General features: G+C 38.8%; 1 protein-coding gene across 2 annotated transcripts in view; it reads left to right on the top strand.

Moving 5' to 3' along the window:
* The window catches only part of Thsd4 (thrombospondin type 1 domain containing 4), a 610,303-nt gene that overhangs the window by 386,689 nt on the left and 199,627 nt on the right, over positions 1-23,987 (top strand). The window contains exon 1 of one of the 2 annotated variants that reach the window (XM_048793385.1): positions 334-5,459. The exons of the other annotated variant lie outside the window; for it this stretch is intronic. Within the exon in view, the coding sequence (XP_048649342.1) occupies positions 5,388-5,459 (72 nt within the window). The 5' untranslated portion in view covers positions 334-5,387. Of the gene's footprint in view, positions 1-333; positions 5,460-23,987 lie in introns of those variants that run through there. 2 annotated transcript variants of the gene reach the window in all.

Below are 23,987 nucleotides of genomic sequence, written 5' to 3'. Positions count from 1 at the left end.
ACAAACAATTCGAAACATGCACCCACAAATAACAATATATACTCATACTGTTGTGCAACTTTTTTTTTCACTTAGTAAGTCTTGGATATGTTTCCTATCATTACACTGGAAGCAATCTCTCTCTCATCTCTCTNACCACTGAGCCACATCTCAACTTTTTATATATATATATATATATATATATATATATATATTAGATGGATACAATACCTTTATTTTATTTATTTTTTTATGTAGTGCCAGGGATCGAACTCAGTGCCTCAAGTATATTAGGCAAGTGTTCTACCACTAAGCCACAACCCTGGCCCCTTTTCTTCTTTCTTTTTAAGTGTTTCAAAGTATCTCATTTTATAGATGTCACAAATTAGTCCTTACCAATGAATGTTTAAGTGGTTTCCAATAATTGGTGCTTATAAACAGTTTGAGCTGAGTTTTCAGAGACAAAGAGCAACCAGCTCTAACTCAGCAAGTTTGAGAGAATGACACTTTACAGGAAGAGGCTAGTGTGAGAGGAGACATGGAGCATGAGGACATGGACATTTAGGGTGAATTCTTGAGGCTCAAAATGGCTGTGTGTGAACAGAAGACAGGGACAGTAAGCTGGATGAGCAGGAGGAGACCACATTGCAGTCTTATACTCCCACGCTTAATGTGACAATTATAAATGATGGAACTAATAAATTAATGGGAAAGGAGGGACAAATCTTCCATTCTTATGAATTCTGATTAATAAATATAGAAAGCATGAGGGAAACAGAAAACCACTATTAGAACACTATAGTAATAATTGCCACAGGCAAGATCTACAGATAAGTATTAAAATGTTCATAAAATTAGCTAATATTATTGTAATAATATTAACTTCTTGGCTTTTATAAATATGTCATAGTTATTTGAGATGTTAATATTGGAAGAGATTGCTTGAAAATACTGACGCTCTGTGCTATCTTCCCAACTACTCTGTAAATACATAATTATTTCAGAATAAAAAGATATAACAAATTAGAAGAGTTACATGATTGACTCACTTTTGAGAAGAATCTCAATGGTTGTGTTGGGAAAGGAGGCTGGAAAGAGAAAAGACCAGAACAAGGAGGTTGCTGCAGATGAGAGGAGATCTCTTCTTAAGAAGAAATGGTAGAAGACAGGATGGGAGCGAGGGCAGAAGGAATCTGGAGAGACTCTAGAAGGAAGTGTAAAAAGGCCTGGCGATGATTTGGGTGAGGAAGTCAGGAGGTAGAAGGACCAGGATAATAGCCTGGTTTCAGCCTCTGGGAGTCGGGCAATGATGTTATTCATGGAGGTAGAGGGAATGGCAGAAAGAACAGGTTTCAGGGAAAGGCAAGCTCTGATTTAGACCCATTGAATTTGGAGTACATTTGAGAGATCCTCATATCCACTAGGTACCTGGGTCTGTGGGCCTGCATGTCAGAATCATGGGTATATAAAGGGTGGATAAGGACAGTGAAATGATGAGATGGCCCAAGGAAGGTGGACAGAGGAAAAAGAGGGCCTAGCACACAAGCATTTAGGAATTTGGCCTAGGAGGTGACAAGGAGAATGGAGAGAGTCCAGAAAAATGGTGGCATTGCAATGCTGACATGCAGAGATTAACTCTGGGGCAGGCTGCTTGGGGCAGAACATTGACTCTGCCATTTATTACTCATTGTGTGACGTGGGGCAAGTTATTTAGTCCAATAAGGTTGTTATCAGTGTTTTAGGAGATACGATCTGAAAAGTTCTTGTAATAATGCTAGGATTATAGTGCTCTATACTGTCCATGGTCCAGTTGTGCTAGGCCAGTGGGATAGGTTGCTGAGAGACCAAAGGAGACACCAAGAGATGAAATGTGGTACATAAGGTCTATTGAAAAATGCTTATGGGGACAGTCTAGTGGCAACAGACTGGAGAGGTGCTTTTACAGGAAGACCGGTGGCAATGGCTTGGACAGGTGCACCTCTAGTTTACATGGTGGCTCTGGTGCTTCACCAGAAAATAGTGCCTCCCATCCCTCACCACTCTATCCAGTGGCAACCAGCTGTGTACATCCAGTCAAAGTGTTCTGTTTCATGCCAGTTATCACAGGAAGAGGGATTTTATAAGGTGGGCCACAGAAGCAGTGGAAATACTGGTTTACCTTGCTTTGTCCCCATATGACCAGCATCCCAAGTGCAAAGCTGCATATGAGAAAGCAGCTTCCAACAGATGACACTAACTTGCCCTAATTCCCAGCATACATGATAGAAAGTCAGCATCCTTCTAGAAAACATTTATCTGGATATTATGACCCAGGCTTGATCCCATTGTTCCCTTAACTTGGCTGGGTCCTTGGGATGGAGAGGAGAACTTGAGAGACATAGTATTTTTACTATCTTCCTTTCCTTCCAAGGATAAAACATGATCAAAGAATGTTGGCTAATCAGAGGCAATAGAAAACTAGAGTGATTTCCAGGAAACTATGGGAACACAGTGGTTCAAAAAGGAGAACATATATTTCATACCCACTAAGATGGCTAATATCAAAACATGGAAAATAATAAGTGTTGACAAGCTTGTAGAGAAATTGAATGTTTGTGTATTGCTGGTAGGACTGTCAAATAGTGCCACTACTGTATGAAACAATTTGGTGGTTCCTCAAAAAGTTAAGCATAGAACTATTAGATGATCCAGCATATATATACAAAAGAACTGAAAGCTTTAACTCAGACAGATACATATACACCCGTGTTCAGAGCAGGATTATTCATGATAGCCAAAAAGGTAGAAACAATACAAGCATCCATCAGCAGATCTGTGGATAAACAAATGTGATGTGTCCATACAATGGAATATCATTTAATCTTAAAAAGGACTGAGGTTTTGATGTACACTCCAGCACAGACCAACCTTGAAAATATTGTACTAAGTGAAATAAGTCAAACCAAAAAAGACAATGAATGTATGATTCCACATATGTGAAATACTGACCAGGCAAACTCAGAGAGAAAGAAAGAAGATTAAAGGTTGGTAGATGCCAAGGACTGTGGGAAGTAGAGAGGTAATGTTTAATAAGTACAAAGTTTCTGCTTGAAATGATGAAAAATTCTGGAAATAAATAGTGATAATGGTTGTACAACATTGTACTTAATGCCACAGATTTGTATGCTTAATAATGTTTAAAATGGTAACTTTTAGGTTGCATATATTTTACCACAATATTTTTAAAAGGAGAGCATGCTAATGCTGCAGAGAAGTCAAATAACATAAAAGCTGAAAATCTATCCTTTGTATTTTGTGACCAAAGGGGCTATTGATGACACTTTCAGAATCCTTGTAGTGGAGCAGAGATGTCAAACGTCAAATTGCAATGGACTAAAGGTGATTGGCAAGTGTCTAGACCAGAGGTTGGTTAACTACAACCAAATCTGGTCTGCTACCTTCTTTATAACTAAAGTTTTATTGGAATGCAACCATATATGGTTGCTTGTGTGCTGTGATGGTGGAGTTGAGTAGTAACCATGGAAACCATATGGTCTGCAAAACTGAAAATCCTTACTGTCCAGCCCTTTATAGAAAGATTCCTAACCATTGGCTAAAAAACACCCTGGTCTTTCAAAAACTTTAATTTTCTTAAATAATTCCTTCATTTCTGGGAAGCTACTGAGTCAACAGCAGTGCCTCTTTGGTTAGGTAGCAGAATGGACCCAATGCTTTATAATAATAATGAATAAGGAGGAAGAAGAGGGGAGGAGGGTACATTTCTTCCTTCCTCCCCCTTCACCATACCTCTGCCTCTCACAGACCTGGAAAAAGGGATTGTGAGTCCCCCTCACCCAGCTGCCTCCCCAGGACCCCAGAAAAACTCCTCACCAGTAAATCATCATGTTACTGGTGATAATAAACTCTGAGATGACTGAAAACTGCAGTTAGGTTTAAAGTTTTCTCATTAATTTAGGGAAATGCCCATAACCTGAGGCTTTTCAAGTGTTTGTTAATCTACTTTCTGGGACTGAGTGCCAATACTTACTTCAGATCAAAGAGAAAAGCCCGTGTCTTTAGCACTTACTTTGTGCCGTGAACAATGCCAATTTTGTGCCTAAGTGATCTCTTGGTAAATCATCCTGACCGTTGGAGGGTATTTCCTCACTTCACAGAATGAGTGGCTGGGGTTCACTGGGGTGTCTCAGAGACCAGAGACCCACAGGGAGTTAGGAGAACTGGAGTTTGAAGTGAACCTGTCTGATTCTAGGACCCTTGTTTCCACTGCTCCATGTAGTCACTCTGTCCCCTGCGGACACCAACAACCTCAGAATGGTTCCATATGCCCATTCTAGGCAGAATCCAATACTTGCTTAGTGTTCACTTTGAACACTATCCTTGCTATGGCCTTGAATCAGAGTTGACCCTGAACTATGTCTCAAGTAGACCTGTGTCAGCTTTAGCAAGACCTGTTCTGCAGCCTGCTCCCCACACTCCTCCTGTCCCCAGCCACCATTTTTATGGTTATTCTGAGCCAACTAAGTGGTAGCTCTTTTATTTCTTTAAAGCCATCTGCATTTCCATGCATTCTGCTAGCCTTACCTCATACCTGGGAGTCACTTGTTCCTACCTTACCACTTATTTTTACATTACAGGCAACAGTAATTAGGCACAGTGGCCCAGGAATGCAGCAAGAGGAAGATATGGTGGATTCCCCAGCTCTGGTCCATTCACATCCATATGATTGGTGCACAAACACACAGCACCCTGGTGACTTCTTTCCCCTTGAAGGCTGCCCTTCATAATGCATAACTAAGACTGCCTAGGTCTCTGTCACCATCAGTCCAGAATTAGGGAATTCATCCACCCACCCTTGACTGTATTAGTGAGAATAAGCAACTGTACCCAGAGAGGGATGGCAACTGGCCCAGTACACACAGCTCTTGTCAGCACCAGATCCTGGACTAGGAAGGCCCCAGCCTCCCAGCTCCCAGCCTGGAGCTCATCCTGCTGCAGTTCGCTGCCTCCTGCCTACCTCAATTGATGAGGCAGGGGCTGTCCCCCTGCATGTGAAGTGCTTACCTTGGAGCTCTTTTTATGAATGAGACCAGATGCAGACCTCCACATTGATCATTTCTGTCCCTCCCCTTTCTGCTTTCTGTTAAAGGCAGCCCCCCAGCTCCCAGCTGGCTCCTGTCCCCTCCCCCAGCCGGGAGAAGTTATTACATGAAGAGATCAGCTTACCAGTTTTCTTCAGAGCAGAGGCTGAGCTCGGAGCGCCGGGTAGTACAGTGAGGGAGAGCCGAGGGAACCAGCGCGGTGCCTAGCGGAACTCCAGGGCTGGAATCCCGAGACACAAGTGCATCTGCTAGCTGTTAGCACTTGGCAGACGGAGTTCTCCTCTAGGGTAGCTCTAACTTTGGGTAATAATGTTTGTCAGCTACCTGATATTAACATTGCTCCACGTTCAAACAGCAATGTTAGCAAGACCTGGGGGAGAGGTAAGCCAAATAAAATATCTTGTCAGAAGTTATACTTTTGTCAGCATTAAATTTCATCTTCTATCTACCAACAGGGATCAGGCAATGGGTTTTTATGGTGTGCAGAGAATAATGCTTGCTATTGCTTTTTTAGGCTTCTCTTGCCTTTTCTTATATGAAGACTTCTTTTCTTCTTGAAGAATCCTGTACTTTCTAAAATTTCATTCTGAGCCTGTCTGTATAGTTGCCACACTGGGGAGCTGGCCTGGGTGACAGATGCTGTTGCAGAACAAAATATGTGGTATGTCAGATTCCAGTAGGGACTGGTACAAAAGCAGGAAAGGAAATTCCCTTTGGGGAAATTTTCTCCAGTGCTGCAGAGAGAATATGCATGCAAGAGGGATTGGTCTTTCTTTCCTGCTTCTACACCACATTTTTTCTCCTATTTTGCTTTGATGTGCTTGGAGGACCTGTGCATAACTTTCTATCGTAGGTTTGAAGAGGGACAGTGATGTCCAGTGGGGCTAGGAGTGTGCTCAGATCTACCATAGAGAGAGGCATGTTTTAAGGCCAAGAAGATGATTTACTCTTATTGGTTTAGCTCATGTGTTTACTGGTTACATTTTTTTTTAACATTCCTGAGACCTCTGGGAGCCAGTTTCTGATACAGGCAGAGAACTGGAAGGGTTGATCCTCAGCCCAGAGAGAAAGCACTCAGTGCTTCACCTGCAAATAAGCCTGTGACCAGTTTACCTCCTCCACTCCTGTCACTCCTTGCCTTGATGGAAAAGGTCAGAGACCAATGCCTGAGTATGAAGAGACAGCCTTTCTCCCAAATCTGTCTTCCTCTTTGAAAAGCCAAGTGAAAAGTGTATCTCTTAGAAAAGGCCACGAGGCCACTTCACAGCTTCGCCTTTTGTTAGCCTTGTCAGGGACCAAGCTGGCTCTGAAAGCCTAATGTGATTACTTTCCCTTTTCTGAGAGGTCTGGAAGTGAGAGCAGTCCCCAGCCTGGCTGCAGACCCAGCTGTGGTTTCGGCAGGCTTGTTGCTCTGTTCAAAATAGACGTGCGGCTCTGAGGCGTGCAGCAACGGGTCATTTGTTGTAGGCTTTTCGCCTGCTAGTTACCCATGTCCTCTGCTCTCCAGATACAGGCTGGGTCTGTGGGGGGATTGAGCTTTTGAATGGGAACTGGAGGAACTGAATGGATTAGTGATGCTGGAAGCTGAAAGCAGACCATTGCCCTCTAGTTGTAGCTGAGGTTCGCAACTTCCCTGTTGATTTTTTACTGTGTAGAGTAAATGACAAATGGGCTGGCCTAACTCAGCCCTGAGCACTTAAGCAGGCGAGGGGAAAGCTCATATGGAAAATATTTCTATCACTGTTGCCTGCACATATGGTCAAGGGAGACCCCCTTACTGAGCAAATCACTGTGTTCCAGCAGCCCCTCAGTGGCGTGCCAATTACTCTTATTAACAGCAAGGCCAAGGGCTGTTTCAGTTACCTGCCCGCAGCTGGTTCCTGGGGAGGGCCATTCTGGAATGTGAGTCCCTGAGCCTTGTGTCACATGCGAGAGGCAGCCGGCTCTGTTTCACCTTACAATCACTAAAGCAGAGGAATAATGAAAGGGGATTACACAGGCTCACCCTGATCTTGATGTTGGTCAGACAACACTCAACACTCACTCAGGAAAGGATTGCAAAGCTTCTGTCTTTTGAGTTAAAAGTGTGTGTGTTCAACAGTCAGAAAACCCTAGCAGGGGTGGGGAGATGCCTGCCCTTCTGCCCCTTGGTTCTGTGCTAACAGCTCTGTGAAATAAAGATCTTCCAGTACCTTCTCCTCTTTTCTTTCCCCCGTGTGCAAGAGTGTGTGTGTGTGTGTGTGTGTGTGTACGCACATATGACTGTGTGTGTATTTCTGTGCTATTGGCTCCACAACTCCTGTGTTCCTAGGAAATTGTACTTTTAGGATTCCTTTCTCATTGTTGGAAATGAAATGAGGAGAAGGAACATGAGTATGCATAAGCCCCCCTACCTCCTTAAAAAGAATGTCGTTTATACAGAGCTTTGAAGAATGTGGCATTTATTTATAAGAGCCTCTTTTTTTTATTACCGTGTTACTTACAAAACTTACCCATAAACATGTGGCGTCGTCACCAAGGTTTTCTTTTTCTCTGCCAGCCAGATTTCTTGCAGGTTTTAATTATCTTCCCTCTGGACGTTCCTAAAAACACAGGAGGAGAGGAAGAAAGGGGAAGAAGGTGTCGTCCACCTTGGGCTGCTTGGCTGGCTGTGCTCTCAGACTGGGGCTGGCAGCCAAGCAGCAAATCCTGGGAACAATTCACAGTCCATTTTCTAAGGTGCACCGTTCTTCCAGATAAGTGGGGGCCTGCAGGTGCGGGGAGGGGTGTGTGATGCAGGGCAAGCCTTGTTCGACATCCGATGGCTGGCACCATCACAAGGACAGGACAACCTGGTATAGCTTTAGTCCCTGATTTCCTTAAACTAAGAACACTGAGGTCAATATAATGCCTTTGCCCTTGACAAGGTCAGGGTGGCAAATACTTGTACAGTCTGGATGTATCCTTTAAAACTGTGAAGGAATGGTTAGTCAGGCCGGACTTGCAGTGAACTTGTGAGTGTGAGACTTGTCAGGACCCAGTTTCTGTGCAGCATGCCCAAAATAATGGGGGCGAGGGGTGGAAGATCTTGCCTTTTCTTTTCTGGACTTTGTCATATAAGACCAGTGAGATATTGTTATATGGAGGGAGAGGGAAAGAGAGGCAAGTGGAAACTTATTCAGACCTATATATTATATAAAATAAATTCCCAGAAGTTAGTCAAAAGGATTTTTAAAAAATTTTTGATGGAGCAATATGGCAAAACCTATCGAAATTAAAAATAAGTATCCTGGCTGCTAATGGATACAGGATTTCTTTTTGTGGTGATGAAAATGTTTTGGAATTAGATAGTAGAGATTCTTGCACAATTTTGTGGCTATACTAAAAATCACAGAAATTGTATCCTGTTTTGTTTTGGTTTGGTTTGGGGTTTTTTAGTATGTTTGTTTGTTTTGTTTTGTTTTGTGATGGGTTTGAACCAGGGCCCTGCTTTCTACCACTGAGCTACACCTCCACTCCAAATTGCATACTTTAAAGAGCGCATATTATAAGATGTGAATTATATCTCCATTTGTAAGATTAAAAGTCAAAAGTAAATATATTTTTAATTCAATATTTGTTGTTAGGTAAGAAAAACAAGTGGTAGAACAACATGTTTAAAATGCAGCCATTACACAAAATGTGTTCACGTGTTTGTCCAGCCTCTGAGAAAGGATATGAAAGACAGAGAGGGCCATTGGGTGGCTGGGGCAGGAGAGCAGGTGTTGGCAACCAAAGAAGCTTCTAAGAGACTCAGGGCCTGGGGTCTTTATTAGGACTGACCACATAGGCACCCTCTGCCTGCTATATGCCAAATTTCCAGACACCCAGAAGGAAAACAGGTGTTCAGCATAAACCATTTGTACAGTGTAGGCACAGAGAGCTGCTCCTAGCAGTTCCAGGAATGGCAGGACCCTCCCCAAATCCATGTTCCCAGATGCCAGCCAAGGGCCAACCTTGGAAGCAGATCTTCTGAAGGGGAACAGTCAGGACAGCTGGGTTAGCTTATTTCTGATGGGTGGGTGCGCATTTTAAGTGTAGCAGGGGGAGGGAGGACATTCCAGGCAGAGGGAAACATCCGTAGAACCCTAGAAATAAGAAAGAACCTGGTGTGTTCTGGAATGAAGGCATAGCTGGGAAGCATACAGTGGGAGGGACCCATTCCATCTGTCCGTCAGCGGGTCTCTTGAGTGGAGGTTCTCTGTGGCTTTGAAAGTTGGAGGCAGTCTATATCTAGTCTCAAATAATCTGTTTAGGATGTGTCCTTTGGGTCACCACTTTAAGACATTTTCTTGTCACCGATAAGGAATAAGTCAAATTAAATTATGAATGTAGAGTTGCTTCCTAAGCTAGGGATCCCTCTTCGTCCCTGGAGTATTATTTTCAAGTAGAAATGAAGGACCAGCGTAATGCCCTTAATGACTAATTCTTGGTGGGCAATTCTCAGTGGCTCCACCTTTCTTTCGCTTTCTGATTTCTAAAATACAAAACCCACTATGTGGAACTAACTTGATAACTCATGGCCTGAGTCTGAGCCTTGAATCTAACTTTTGATGTTTAAATCCTTTTTTTTTTATTTATGAAAGCTGTCATTTTAAAAACAACTACAAACAATAAACTATAAAAGAATAAAAGTTCAAGTTTCCTCTTTACCTTCACTCCTTCTGCTCCTTCTTCCCTCTCCAGATGAAGCCATGGTTCACAGTTTGGCACCTCCTAGAACACATTTATAAACACAAGGCCATGGGTTTATGTGTTGCCTATGAGTTTGTGTGTATGCGTACAACCTTCAAACTGGCAAGCCTTTTTCTTCTTCTCTGATACCTGTGCCTCTTATTTCTTGTCCCTTGTCATATTGCTGGGCTTTCCAAAAGGCGGTGTTGAATCAGAGCAAAGACAGCCAACATTCACAACTCCTTCCAGACTTACATGGGAATGACTCTAAAATTCCATCACTGAGAGTGATGCTGGCCAGATATTTTAGGTAGATGAATTTTATTCCTGATATAAGTTCCTTTCTGAGTTTTGATCAGGAATCTTTGTTGAATTTTATCTGACATTGTTTGCCTCAATCAAAATGTCTACCAGTGTTCTTTAATCTAGTTAATGGTGGTTTTTATATTAGAGATTTCTTCATGTTGGATTGTTTTTGCTGACTTGGACTTAATTATCCTTATCCTGGTGATTTATTCATTAAATTTGCCACTGGATTTGATTTACAAATATTTCATTTTCAGTTTTTTTTTTCTTTGTAAATAGGTATTATTGGTTTGTGGCTCTTTTATTGTACTAGACCAAAGTTTTAATAGTTTTGTAAAATAAACTCAAAAGCCTCATCTCTGAGTAGCTTTGTAACCACTTCTCTTGTTTCTAAAAAAGTGTAATATTTAATATATATGAGAATATATTTAGTATATAAGCAAATAATGAAGCAGAATAACCCAACACACATCAGTGAACCCACCTCCCAACTGAAGAAATCAGACATTTCCAGTCCTGTAAGCTGTTCCACACCAAGTCCCCCTTACTACAGTCCTGCAGAGAGAAACATCACCCAGAATTTAATGGTCATTGCTTCCTTGCTTTTAAGAATAATACTAGCACACATGCATGTGTCTCTGAAGAATATATTGTTAGGTTTTGAGTTGTGTAAACCTGATACCTTGAACTCTTTATTCAACCTGAATTGTTATTCATGTGATGATGTACGTACTTGTGCATCTTATATTTTTCTGCAGTGTAGTATTCTTCCCTACAGATACGCCACCTTTTTCCCCCTTGGCACATATTTGGATTTTTCTCAGTGGATTTTTTTCTGTTATAAACAATGCTGCTATGAATATTTGGAATATGCCTCCCCACATGCATGAACAGGATTCCTTGAGGGTATATACATAGGATTCTAATTGCTGGGTCATAGAATACATGTGTGCTCAACCTTGATGAGATAATGTCAAGATGATTTTGTCAGAAGTTCTATCATTTCATTTCTACTAGCAGTGTGTAAAAATTCTCGAGAATTTATCTTCTTTTCGATATTTGGAATATCAGATAGGCTAATTTTTACTCTATCAGGCATAAAATGGTATTGGTTTGTGGTGATTGACTTTCCTGCTCACTAACTCTTGCCATCATGTGATCTGTGTCTGTGTCCACACCATGTTTCCTCTTCGGTGAAATGCCTGTTGATATCTATTTTCTGGTTTTAAATTGGTTCTTTGCTTTTGTGCTACTGACTTAGGAGTTCCTTGTATCTTTTAAATATGAATCATTTCCTTGTATCTTTTAAATATGAATCATTTTAAATATGCATAATTTGTTTATTCCATGTAATATTTTCTTCAGTTTGTGACTTGTATTTAAAATTTTATAGTGTTTTATGCTAAACAGAAGCCTTCAGCTTTAGTGTATTTAAGTTATTAGTTTTCTTTCTGTTAGCACTTTCTATTTCTTGCTTAAGAAATACTTTGTCCCAAGTTTATAGGCATATCCTTCTATTTTGTTTTATAAAATTATTGAAGCTTTTAATTTCAAGTACAAATTTTTAATACACTTGGAATTTATTGATAAAGTTTCCATATGTGTGTGATTTCATTTGTTGTTTTTTGAGTTTGTGGTGCTGGGGATCCAACTCAAGGCCCCGCACATACTAGGCAAGTGCTATCACTGAGCTACCTGCCTGCTCCACCCCCCACCCTTGTATATGTCTGGCCTCTGTTGTTCCCTCCCTGGGTCATTTGTCTGTGTCTGCACAAGTAACACGGTGCCTCAATGACTATAGCTCGACAGTGAGTCTCAGTCTATGTAGGGAAAGTCTCTCCACCTTATTCTTATTCTTTGGAAGGGTCATAAATTTATGAAATTTAAAGTTATAGTCCCAGTTTCCCTTAAAGAATCCTTTAGGAATTTGTGTCAGAATTGTACTGAATCTGTAGGTCAATAGGAGAACACTAACATCCTTCTAACATCAAGCTATTCTATTTATGAGCTTACTATAAGCTTTACATTTACTTAGATCTTTAACATTTTTCAATAATGTTTTGTTTTTCTACGTAAAGGTCTTATATATTTTTATTTTAGATATATTCCTTGCCATCTTGTTGTATTTTTGCAAATGTATCTTTATTTTTTAATCTTTGCACTGGTCTGGACCACCAGTAAAACATTGAATAGAGACAGTGTTATTTTGCCATTGAAAATAAAGTTTTCTGTAAATTTTTGGTTGTATACTTTGTCAGTTTGATAAACCCTCTTCTATTCCTAATCAGTTATTGATTTGTCAATCATGAATAGATGTTGAATTTTATCTAATACACTTTATGTTTCTTGAGATGATCATTTTGTTTTCTTCCTTTAATCTGTCAGTATGATAAATTACTAAAATAGATTTTATAATATTAAACCACCATTGCATTTCAAATATAAATCTAACTTAATTATGAGATATTTTAACTTTTATTAAATTAGCCTTATAACATCTGACTATTTTAAGACCTTTCTTTTAAAAAAATATCTATTCAAGAGTGGCCTATAAATTTTTTCTTTCTTACACTAGCTTTTCTGGATTTGTTTTAAAGTTCTACCAACCTTGCTAGATGTGGAAGCACACTCCTGTAATCACGGCTACTCAGGAGGCTGAGACAGGAGGATCACAGGTTCAATGCCAGCCTCAGCAACTTAATGAGGCCCTTCACAATTGAGTGAGACCCTGTCTCAAAGTATAAAATAAAAAGGGGTGGAGATGTGGCTTAGGGGTTAAGCACCCCTGGGTTCAATCCTTGGTACCAAAAACAAACAAACCAACTAAAGAGTTATACTAGTCTTATAAATTCATTTCAGAAGTATTACCTTATTTTCCAATGTCTGGAAGAATGTACCTAAACTTATTATAATGTATTTCTACAAAGTCACCCCAGAAAATTGGCTAGGGTTTGTGTGTTTGTCTCCACTCTCGGGAAGTTTTAAACAACTTATTCAATTTATTGATGATTGTAAGGAAATTAAGGCTTTCTGTTTCTTTGTGGAAACTATTCAAAAGCTAACTATGTAGGAATTTGTTCATTTCATCTGAATTTTTCAGTTTCTTGACATAAATATGTTCCTCATGTCCTCTGGTTATCTATAGCATCTACTGCAGTGTCCCTTCCCTTCCCTAACACTGTTCACTTTGTTCAGAGTCCCTATTTTACTTTATCAATCATTCTTTCCAGAAGCCTGTCGGTTTTATTTGTCTTTATGAAAAATCAAGTTTGGGCTTTGTTGGTCCTCTATATAAAGCTTTGTTTTCTCTTCCATTCAGCTCCATTTTTGGGTTTCCTTTTGGTTTCTTTGGGTTTGTTTTGGTTTTATTTCCTTCTTTAATTTCTGAAATGTATGTGTAGCACTTTAATTTTTGGCCTTTAATCTTTTCTAATGTAAGCATTAAAGATGATAAGTTTTTCTTGTAATACCACCTTTGCTCCTTCCTTTACATTTTGATATATAGTATTTTCATTGTTATTCAGTTTTAAAGTTTTTTTTAATGGTCCTTGTGGTATTTTTTCTGACCCATTCATTATTTAATTTTATTTTTGGTGTTTTTTTTAATCCCAAGTTAATTTATAACATGGTTATATTGTGGTCAAAAAATATGGTATCTGTTTACTGATGGTTTTAGACTTGTTGGGAATTGCTTTATGGCTCAGCATGTGGACAGTCTTTGTAAATATTCCAAGTGATTCTTCACTTAGATGCATATAATTGGGTACAGGGACTTTTTGAAATATATTTTAGATTTTTAATTGATAACAATTGTACATATTTGTGGGGTATGGTGTGGTATTTCAGTACATGTATATGTATACAATGTGTAATGATCAGATCAGGGTACTTGGTATTGCAGCATCTCAAATATTTATCATTTCTTTGTGTTGGCTACATTCAAAATCCTCTTTTTGGGGATGACACATTAATTTATAATTAATGGTGTCAGCTGTAGCAATCCTACTGTTATAGAACATTAGAAGTTATTCCTCCTTTCCAGCTACAGCCTTCTATCCGTTACCTGACCTCTGTATCACCTCCCCTACCCTTCCTGGCCTTTGGAAAAACACTACTCTACTCTCTGTCTCTGAGATCAACTTTTTTAGTTTCCATGTGTAAGTAAGAACATGGAGTATTTGTCTATCTGTGCTGTTATGATTTACATATGAGATGTCTCCCAAAAGCTCATGTGTGAGACAATGTAAGAAACTTTAGAGGTGAAATGATTGGGTTATGAGAGCCTTAATCTAATCAATGCATTAATCCACTGATAGGAATTAGCTGGGTGGTAACTGTAGGAAGGTAGGGTATGGCTAGAAGATGTGGGTCAATGGGGGTATACCTTTGTGGTTTATATTTTGTCAGTGGTGAGGAAAGCACCTCTCTCCGCCTCTCTCTCTTTCTTCCCACCTCCCCACCCCCACCTTCCTGGTGTGATGCCTGGTCTCCTTTTCTCCTCCACACCCATCCACCATGATGTTCTGCCTCATCTCAAGCTATAAGGAATGGAATTGGTCATCTATGGATGGAGACCTCTAAAACCCCAAGCTCCAAAATAAACTTTTCCTCCTCTAATTGTTCTTGTCTTATCTTTTGGTCACAGCAGTGAAAAAGCTGACTAAAACATGTACCTAACTTATTTCACTTAACACAATGTCCTTCAGATTCATCCATATTGCTACAAATGACAGATTTGATTTTCATGGCTGAATAATATTCCATTGTGTATATATGCTACATTGTCTTTATCCATTCATTCATTGATGCATACCTAGGTTGGTCCTATATCTTGGCTGTTGTGAATAGTGCTACAATAAACAGAAACTTTTATGAATCTATTAATGGACCTTCTAGACTATGTTGCTCAAGTCTTTGTTACTAAAGTTTGTCTGCTTCATCTATCAATGTTTAAGGGAGACATGTTGAAATCTCCTACAGCTGCTTTGTTGGTCTGTGGAGCGGATGGGAAGGGATGAAGTCAGTCTTCAGGCAGTCTGTCCTTGATGTTAATGACCACTCTTGCACCACCACTCCTCCTGCTCATTGTACCATTGGTTTCTGAGTTTAGAATTTTTTTGTTTTTTCAATAGTTTGTTTTGGTGGTTTCTTCTTCTGCGGTTTCTTGCCAACATAAACTTTCTAACATCAAGAAGTTCCTAAGAAATTTTTATCTGCTGATCATATTCTTTCTTGTTTTATAGTTGTTGTTACATGTGTATCTTTTCTGAAAATTGGATGGAGTTTTGGAGAGGAAAGAGAAAAACAAATACCTTTGCCCAGTCTACCATATTGACCCTTTGCAAGACACATTTTTCTTCTTTTTTTCCCTACCTTTAATTTTTCTCCCAACAAAGTTTCTTGAGAAAATTATTTTTCTAGTCCTCTGTTGTCACATCTACAAAATGGGGACAATAATAATGCTTGTCTTAATAATATAAGGAACAATAACAAAATCATGTCAATGAAAGTGCTTTGCAAGCTGTAAAGATTGATACAAACACAAAGGGTAGCCTTTAACTACTTCCTTTAACTTTGCTTTCCTTTGGGTTAGCTCCATTAAAGTGATTAATTGTGGTTGGCATATCATGACAGGCTCAAACAAAATTTTATTTGCATTTCTTGAGAAAAAATACTTGCCAAGAAACTATTGGGTGCATTAATAGAAAGTCACATGTTTTGTAAATGGAAATATTATTTAGTCTCAAAACTAGGGCTACAGTGGGTGACTTTTTTTTTCTTATTTTCTTATACTGTGCTATTGGAATGCATACTCAATTAGGCATTCCTCCTTTAAAAATAATATTATTTTACTTAAAAAGCCATATTTGCTGGTTCATTATATTATATGAATTTATTTATTTTAGCTTGGAAAGCTAATATGAATTGACAGAAAGAATGGTGAAATTTCAATCCAGGCATATTCAAGGGACAAAATGAGTAAGTGATGTAAAAGATAGAGTGGTTCATATTAGAATGTCCTGAAATCTGCCTATCTATATGTTTTTCATTTTCTTACATTCCACTAAGGCAAAATAAGTAACTCCGAATTGTAAAAGCTACGTATTGAGTACTATCTTGTATGTAAGGTTTTGTGCTAAGTGCTGTGGAATTCATGAGGCAAGACTCCCTCTTTCCTCTAAGGTGGGCACCAATAAATAGGTTAGTGAAGACTAATCTATAATTTATTCTAATAAATATATCACATCCTTTAGTGAGGATCGGAACAGCCTTATAGAGAAAATAGCATTGGAGATGGGACTGGAGAATACTAAGACACTCCCTAGACAGATACTAGAAGAAGGTGTTCTAAGCCTCAGGAAGAACAGGAATAGAGAGTGTTAAGTTGGATAAGGTAAAGGCATATTTAGACAGTGGCAAATTCTTCTTTCTTCTTTCTTCTTCTAAACTCTTGTCTAGAATATTAAGTACTCATAGTGGAAGATAATTCACGTGAGATGGCTCTGCACCAGACATTTTAAAATCAGCTCCTTAATCTTCACTACAACTCTAGGAGGTGACATGAGCCTCCTGTTTTACATATGATAAGAGTGATACTCAGGGAAGGTACTGAGCCTGCCAAAGCAAAATCATGGAGGCCCAGGGATTCAAGCTCAGGCCTGGTGGGTTTCTCCTATTATACGATAAACGCTGGGGACATGTTGTATACAATGTAGCTCTAGCTGTTAAAAAAAAAAAAAAGGATTGAGGCTTTTTTTTGTGTCCAAATATACCACTTTTTTGTAAATGTTCCATGGAATTTTATAAGAAATATAATTTACATGTGTATTAAAAATATAGATGTGTATAATATGTGTGCATTCTTCCATGTAATTATATCTTATTCCTCTCTTCTGTTTGGATATGTTCTTAAATTTCCTATGTTCTATAAGAACTCACTAAAATGAAATGATATCTTAAATATGTTCCAACTTAAAAATTCTCTGAATCTAGGTTTGATCTCCAAGCTACAAATGCATATCATGAAACCCTGAATAGTATTGGTGTTTTTCATACAGTGGGAGAAAACTACCAGGCCTGAGCTTCAATCCCTGGGCCTCCATGATTTTGCTTAAGCAGGCTCAGTAACTTCCCTGAGCATCACTCTCATCGTGTTTAAAACAGGAGGCTCATGTCACCTCCTAGAGTTGTAGTAAAGATAAAAGAGATGGCTTCCACTTAAAAGTGTTTGGTTCAGAGTTTTTTTCCATGCTTAATGGACAGCAGTGATCACTGATATAGTTTTTTTTTTAACATCTCAAGTCTAATGGAGAAGAATTTTTTAGTTGAGCCAGGGGATTAGTGTAATGCTATGGTGCGGGCAGGAGGAATGTGTCAAATTAGAGAAGAATGGAAATGAGAGAACTGAGAGGGAAATCTTATGGAATTGAAGGAGGGGGATGCATCCATGAGAATGGAAATAGACACAAAGGGTGCTGTAGAGCTCCCCTTTACAGTCAGAAACCTAAAATGCAGCTCCAAATTTCTTACCCAAATTTGGTGCAGTCAAAGGCTTGATGGGAGAGATAGAGAAGAAAATATCTAGGATGTTTTAAAACGGGAAGGAAAATGAATGAGAACAGAATTCTTAACACTACGACAAATTGGCCATGCCTTCACAGTTGGTGAAGGAGAGGGCTGTGAAGTCTCTGATTTTCTCAGCAAAGGGGTAGAACTGGGATTAGAATGGAAAACATTTTCTCTTTCTGAGAGCTAATAAGCAGTGTTAATTACTGAATTCCAGTATCTTGAATCATTACTGGAGAAGGACTTCTGGAGGTCTTCTAGTCTGACCTAGTTATTTTACATAGGAGGCTCAGGAATCTTTCAGAGGGGTTGTGGCCTGCCCAGGACCACACAGTGGCCCAATTGCGGCATCTGAGACCCTTGGGTAAGTGAAAGTTTGAGGATACTTGAAAGAATGTCTGTAGATTTAAATCATTTATTATTTAAACCTGATACTGTAAAAGTGGTTTTAGTCAGCTTTATCATGACTGTGACCCAAAGAACTAATGAGAACAATTAGAGGAGGAAAAGTTTATTTGGGGGCTCACAGTTTCAGAGGTCTAAATCCATTCCTTGGGGCTCAAGGTGAGGCAGAATATCAGAGGAAAGTGGCTCAGTACATCACACCAGGAAGCAGAAAGAGCTCTGCTCAACAAGAACAAAATATATACCCAAAGGCATGCCCAGTGACCCGCCTCCTCCAGTCCCACCCCATCTGCCTACAGTTACCACTCACTTAATCTCTATCAGGGGATAATTCACTGATTGGGTTAAAGCTCTCATAACCCAGTCATTTAATCTCTGAACTTTCTTGAATTATCTCACACATGAGCTTTTGGGAGACACATATCTAAACCATAACAAATGTGTTCCAGACTATTTGTAAGAGACCACAAGTGTATAGACTTACTTGTTCTCCAAGTATGCTGACCCTATAGTGATGGTTAAATTGAACGTCAACCATCTGTTAGAAGGTGGTAGGGAAGCAGAGGAGAGGGTGGATCCAAGGCTCCACTGTCATTTTTCAACACATTTACAAAAAGCCTACTATGTGCTAGGCCTATTTCAAGTGATTAGCATATATAATTAGTCTAAACAGACAAAGATCCTGACCTCACATTCAGCTTACATTTCCCAGGAGGTATATATAACAGAGAGGTAGGAATTTGAGACTTGCCAGGGTCTGGCTGCCATGCTGCGTCCAGTTCATCATAGCTCCTGCACTCTGCCCACCCCCGTTCCCCCTCTTCCAGGACACTGGAGCATGCCATCTCTAGTTTCAGAGGGTCCTTTGCTTGGCATATTTTATAAGATCAATCTTCAGATCTAGTTTGACAGTTGCCTTCTTGTTGTTACCCCTGTGAGCACCTGTAAGCACCCAAGGCAAGGGAACCTTCTCCCATATCCCACATCATCATACATAGCATTGCATGTGTCAGGCTTGCATGTAGCACATGTTTAGTGAACCATCGTATCACACTGAGACAGAAAAGCTGTGTCATGACTTATGGGGATACCTGTCAGACAAGGGGCACAGAGGTTTGCTAGGAGATCTATTAGCAAAACCACCATAGGAAACTTCAGTGTGAGCCTCAGGGCATGAAGATCAACTAGTGCTGTGAAGCCAGCTATTTTGGAACCATTTCATATGGATGCTCTGAAAAAACTATTCAAAGGTAATTGAAATCCCAAACACCATTAAAAACATGTAAGAACTATGTGTAAGCATTTTAAGATTTCCAGATGAAGGGCACCCTCTAATTATGAAGCATTTTGATGATTAATAGAATTCTAAGCCAATACTTTTTTAAAAAATTTTATTGGCGTATTGTAATTATATATAACAGTGGGATTCATTGTTACATATTCATAATGCACACAAATAAGCCAATACTTAAAGCCGGATACACATCATGATGATTAAGCCAAATAACACTTAATCATTTTGGCTCTTATTCCTGAGAAAGAAAGCACACTGAAGTAGAAAGATAGTCAAGAAAAACAAACTCCACCAAATTTCTGGACATATGTAACCTACAAAAATTAACAAAAGGATATTCAAAACCTAAATGGATCAATAACAAATGATGCGATTGAAGCAGTAATAAAAATCTACCAACCAAAAAAAAAAAAACAGAGAGAGAGCCCAGGACAACATGGATGTACTGCTGAATTTTACAAGACTATTTTTTTTTTCCGTGCTAGGGTTCAAACCCAGTGCTTCATGCATACCAGGCTAATGCTTTACCACAAAATCATACTTTTAACCAGACTTTTAATGAAGAACTTACCTCAAGGCTCCTCCAAATATTCCATAAAATAGAAAAGGAAGGGACCCTTCCAAATGCACCCTATAAAGCCGATAGTACCCTGGTTTTAAAACCTGATAAGGGTACAACAACAACAACAAAAGGAAGGAAGGAAACTACAGACCAATATCCCTGGTGAACATAAACACAAAAACTCTCAATAAAATACTTGCAAATCAAATTCAACAACATGCTAACAAGATCATGCAGGGATGGTTCAGAATGTGCAAATTTATAAACATAATGTAGGACATAAGTAGAATTAAGGATAAAAATCACATGATTATCTCAACAGATGCAAAGAAAGCATTTGATAAAATTCAGCATACCTTTACAATACAAGTACTGAATAAATTAGGTATAGAAGAATTCTACTTCAACATGATAAAGGCTACATATAAAACCTATATAAAACCAATAGCCAACAACATACCGAATGGGGAAACTGAAAGCATTCCCTCTAAGATCAGGAACAAGGTGTAGATGTCCACTTCTACCACTTGTATTCAATATAGTACTTGAAATTTTAGCCACAGCAATTAGGCAAGAGAAAGAAATAAAAGTAATACAAATAGGAAAGGAGGGGATCAAATAATCCCTATTTGCTGATGACATGATCCTTAGAAAACATGATACTTAGAAAACCCCAAAGACTTCATCTGAAGACAATTAAAAACTGATTAAAAAAATTCAACAAAGTAAAAGGATTCAAAATCAACATACAAAAATCAGTAGCTTATCTACATGCCAACAGTGAACTCACTGAGAAAGAAACCAGGAAAGCAATACCATTCACAATACTTAAAAAAATAAAAATCTAGGAATAAACTAAATAAAAGAGGTGAAAGACCTCTACAATGAAAATTAAAAAACAGTGAAGCAAGAAACTAGAAGATTTCTTCTAAAGTTCTTGAACTGGAAGAATTAAAATTGTCACACTACCAAAAGTGATCTACAGATTCAATGCAATCCCCATCAAAATATCAAAATAGTACCCTTCACAGAACTTGAAAAAATAATTTGGAAATTCATGTGGAAGCAAGAAAGACCCCAATTAGCCAAAGCAACCCTGAGCAAAAGGAGCAAAGCTAGAGGCATCACAATACCTGATTTAAAGCATGCTACAGAACCATAGTATCAAAAGCAGAATGGTATTAGTATTAAAACAGACCTGAGGGCCAATGGAATGGAATAGAGGATTTAGAAATAAAGCCATGAATCTACAGTCAACAGGTTATTGACAAAGGTGCTAAGAACATACATTGGAGAAAAGACAGACTCTCAACAAATGGTGCTGGGAAAACAGGAATCCACACATAGAACATTGAAACTAGACCCCTATCTCTTACCCTGAATAAAAAAAAGCCAACTCAAAATGGATCAAAGAGGGGCTGGGGTTGTGGCTCAGTGGTAGAGCTCTCACCTAGCATGTGTGAGGCACTGGGTTTGATCCTCAGCACCACATAAAAAAAAATAAAAAACAAAATAAAGATATTGTATCTATCTACAACTAAAAAAGAAATTCTTAACACAAAATGGATCAAAGACCTTAATGTAAGACCTGAAACTTCGAAACTACTGAATAAAACTTAAGGGAAACACTCCACGATATTGCACAGGCAACGAGTTCCTGAATAGGACTCCAGTAGCTCAGGAGACAAGAATTAACCAACAGGATTACATTGAATTAAAAAGTTCTGCTCAGCAAAGGAAATGATCAATAGTTAAGAAACCACCTATATAATGGGAGAAAATGTCTACCAGCTACTCATCTGACAAAGGATTAATATACAGAATATTTTAAGAACTCAAGAAACAACAAAAGAACAAGTAATCCAATCAAAAAGGGCAAATGACTTGAACAGAACCTTCTCAAAGGAAGTGTGAATAGCCAATAAATACATCAAAAAAATGTTCAGCATCTTTGGCCATCAAGGAAATCAAAACTACATTGAGATTCCATCTCACCACAGTCAAATAACCATTATTAAATAAATAAATAACAAAGGCTGGTGAGGATGCTGAGCAAAAGAGACCCTTATACCATGTTGGTGGGAATGTAAATCAGTGCAGCTACTTTGGAAAATGGAGTTTCTTCAAAAAACCTACAATAGAAATACCATATAATTCAGCTATCCCATGCCTATGTGTTTATCTGATGGAAATGAAGTCAGCATACAAAACAGCTCCCTGCATAACCATGTTTATTGTGGCAGTATTCACAACAGCTGAAGTATGGAAGCAGCCCAGATGCCCATCAACAGATAACTGGATAAAGAAAATAAGGTATATATACACAAGAGAGTATTGTTAAGCCATAAAGAAGAATGAAATCATGTAATTTGTATTGGGCCTAAATAGCCTGATTCTAGTATATAATATCCCCTGTTTTCTATAATTCCTAGTATGTCTGTCGATGCTTTTCATAGATACGGCCTTGTCACCCTCAAAAAAGGTTGCTATCCAGCCGTGCCCCCTTCTTCCCAGTTAGCATTCCCATCTCCCATAAATTAAATAACTGATCAGCAAGCCCTTCTTCCCATGTGGCAAATGTGTTTTTAGGCCACATAATGTGCCAGCTCCCAGAAGTGTCGATTGAGTTATAAATTTGAGGCAGCCCTGGTTTGTGGGTTGTGGGGGATGGGCCCGTCATGAGTTGTGTTAGTCAATGTGTCATCAGGCCACTTCTAGAGTGCGCTGATGCTAGTATATAATTTTATCTTTCTATGTTGATAGAAAATGCAGTTTTTATAGAATCACAGAATAGATTAGAATCAAGGCTTCTGTTTCACAATTTGCAGAACGAGATATGTGTATTTTGATGATTCTATAACATTTCTGCCTACTTCCTTCTCCAAGAAGTAGTAAAGGTAAGATGACCTTTTGCCCCATACTTATATTGGATATTATGGCAGAAACTGAAGATTTGAAAATGGGTCCCTGCTCTTCATGAAGAGCTCACCGAAGGAGACAGATTTGAACACAGAGAGCCACAATACAGTGTGAAAACCACTATGGTGCATATGGATTGAGGTCATGAGAACCCAGGTGACTGCATGACTAATTCTACTGAGGAGAGTCAGGGGATGCTTCACAGAGGAGAGGACATTTAGGTTGGGGCGCATAAGAATAATTTGTCAGCTAAAGAAGATTGGTAGGAGTGGGCAGGTGAACTTTCCAGACAGAGGGAATAGTATGTACAAATGCAGAAAATCTATACAGGTTCATGTTTCTTATGCAAAACCCAGATGTGTTTCAAAGTTTAATTTTTTGGGATGTAAGTATGGTAATATGGTACATATATTGTATATTATATAACACACTCAGCAGGTTTTAGTGAAATATATGAATATATCCAGAACAAGCTTTAACAGACATGCTACATGGTATTAATGAAGAGTATTATTAATAATGTCTCATCATTTAACCCATTGTTTGTTACCAAGTAAGTTTGAATACCAAGCCTACCAATAAATAAACAAATAAATAACAAAAATGTCCCATATATAATAAAGATACTTTAAGTTTTTAAGTGGATTCTTTTTTTTGGGAGATTCATTTTTTAAAATTTATTTATTTATTATAATTAGGTATATATGACAGCAGAATGCATTTTGATTCATTGTATACAATTGCAGCACAACTTTTCATTTCTCTGATTGTGCACGATGTAGCGATGTAGCGTCACACCATATGTGCAGCCATACATGTACCTAAGGTAATGATGTCCATCTCATTTCACCATCTTTCCTGCCCCCATACCTTCTCCCCATCCCTCCCTCCACTTTGCCCAAAGTTCCTCCATTTTTCCCATGCCCTCCCAACTGTGGATTAGCTTCCACTTATGAACATTTGGCCTTTGGTTTTTTGAGCTTGGCTTACTTCACTTAGCATGATATTCTCCAACTCCATTCATTTACCTGAAAATGCCATAAATTTATATATTGTATTTTATAATTTATCTCTTTTAATGCTGAATAATATTACATTGTGTGTGTGTGTATGTATATGTGTGTGTGTGTGTGTGTGTGTGTGTATATATATATATATATATATA

This window comes from Marmota marmota, unplaced genomic scaffold (assembly GCF_001458135.2).
Source record: "Marmota marmota marmota unplaced genomic scaffold, marMar, whole genome shotgun sequence".
In the NCBI taxonomy this organism is placed as follows: domain Eukaryota; kingdom Metazoa; phylum Chordata; class Mammalia; order Rodentia; family Sciuridae; genus Marmota; species Marmota marmota.
Note: the sequence above shows the minus strand (reverse complement) of the source record. Positions and strands in the feature narration are given on the sequence as shown.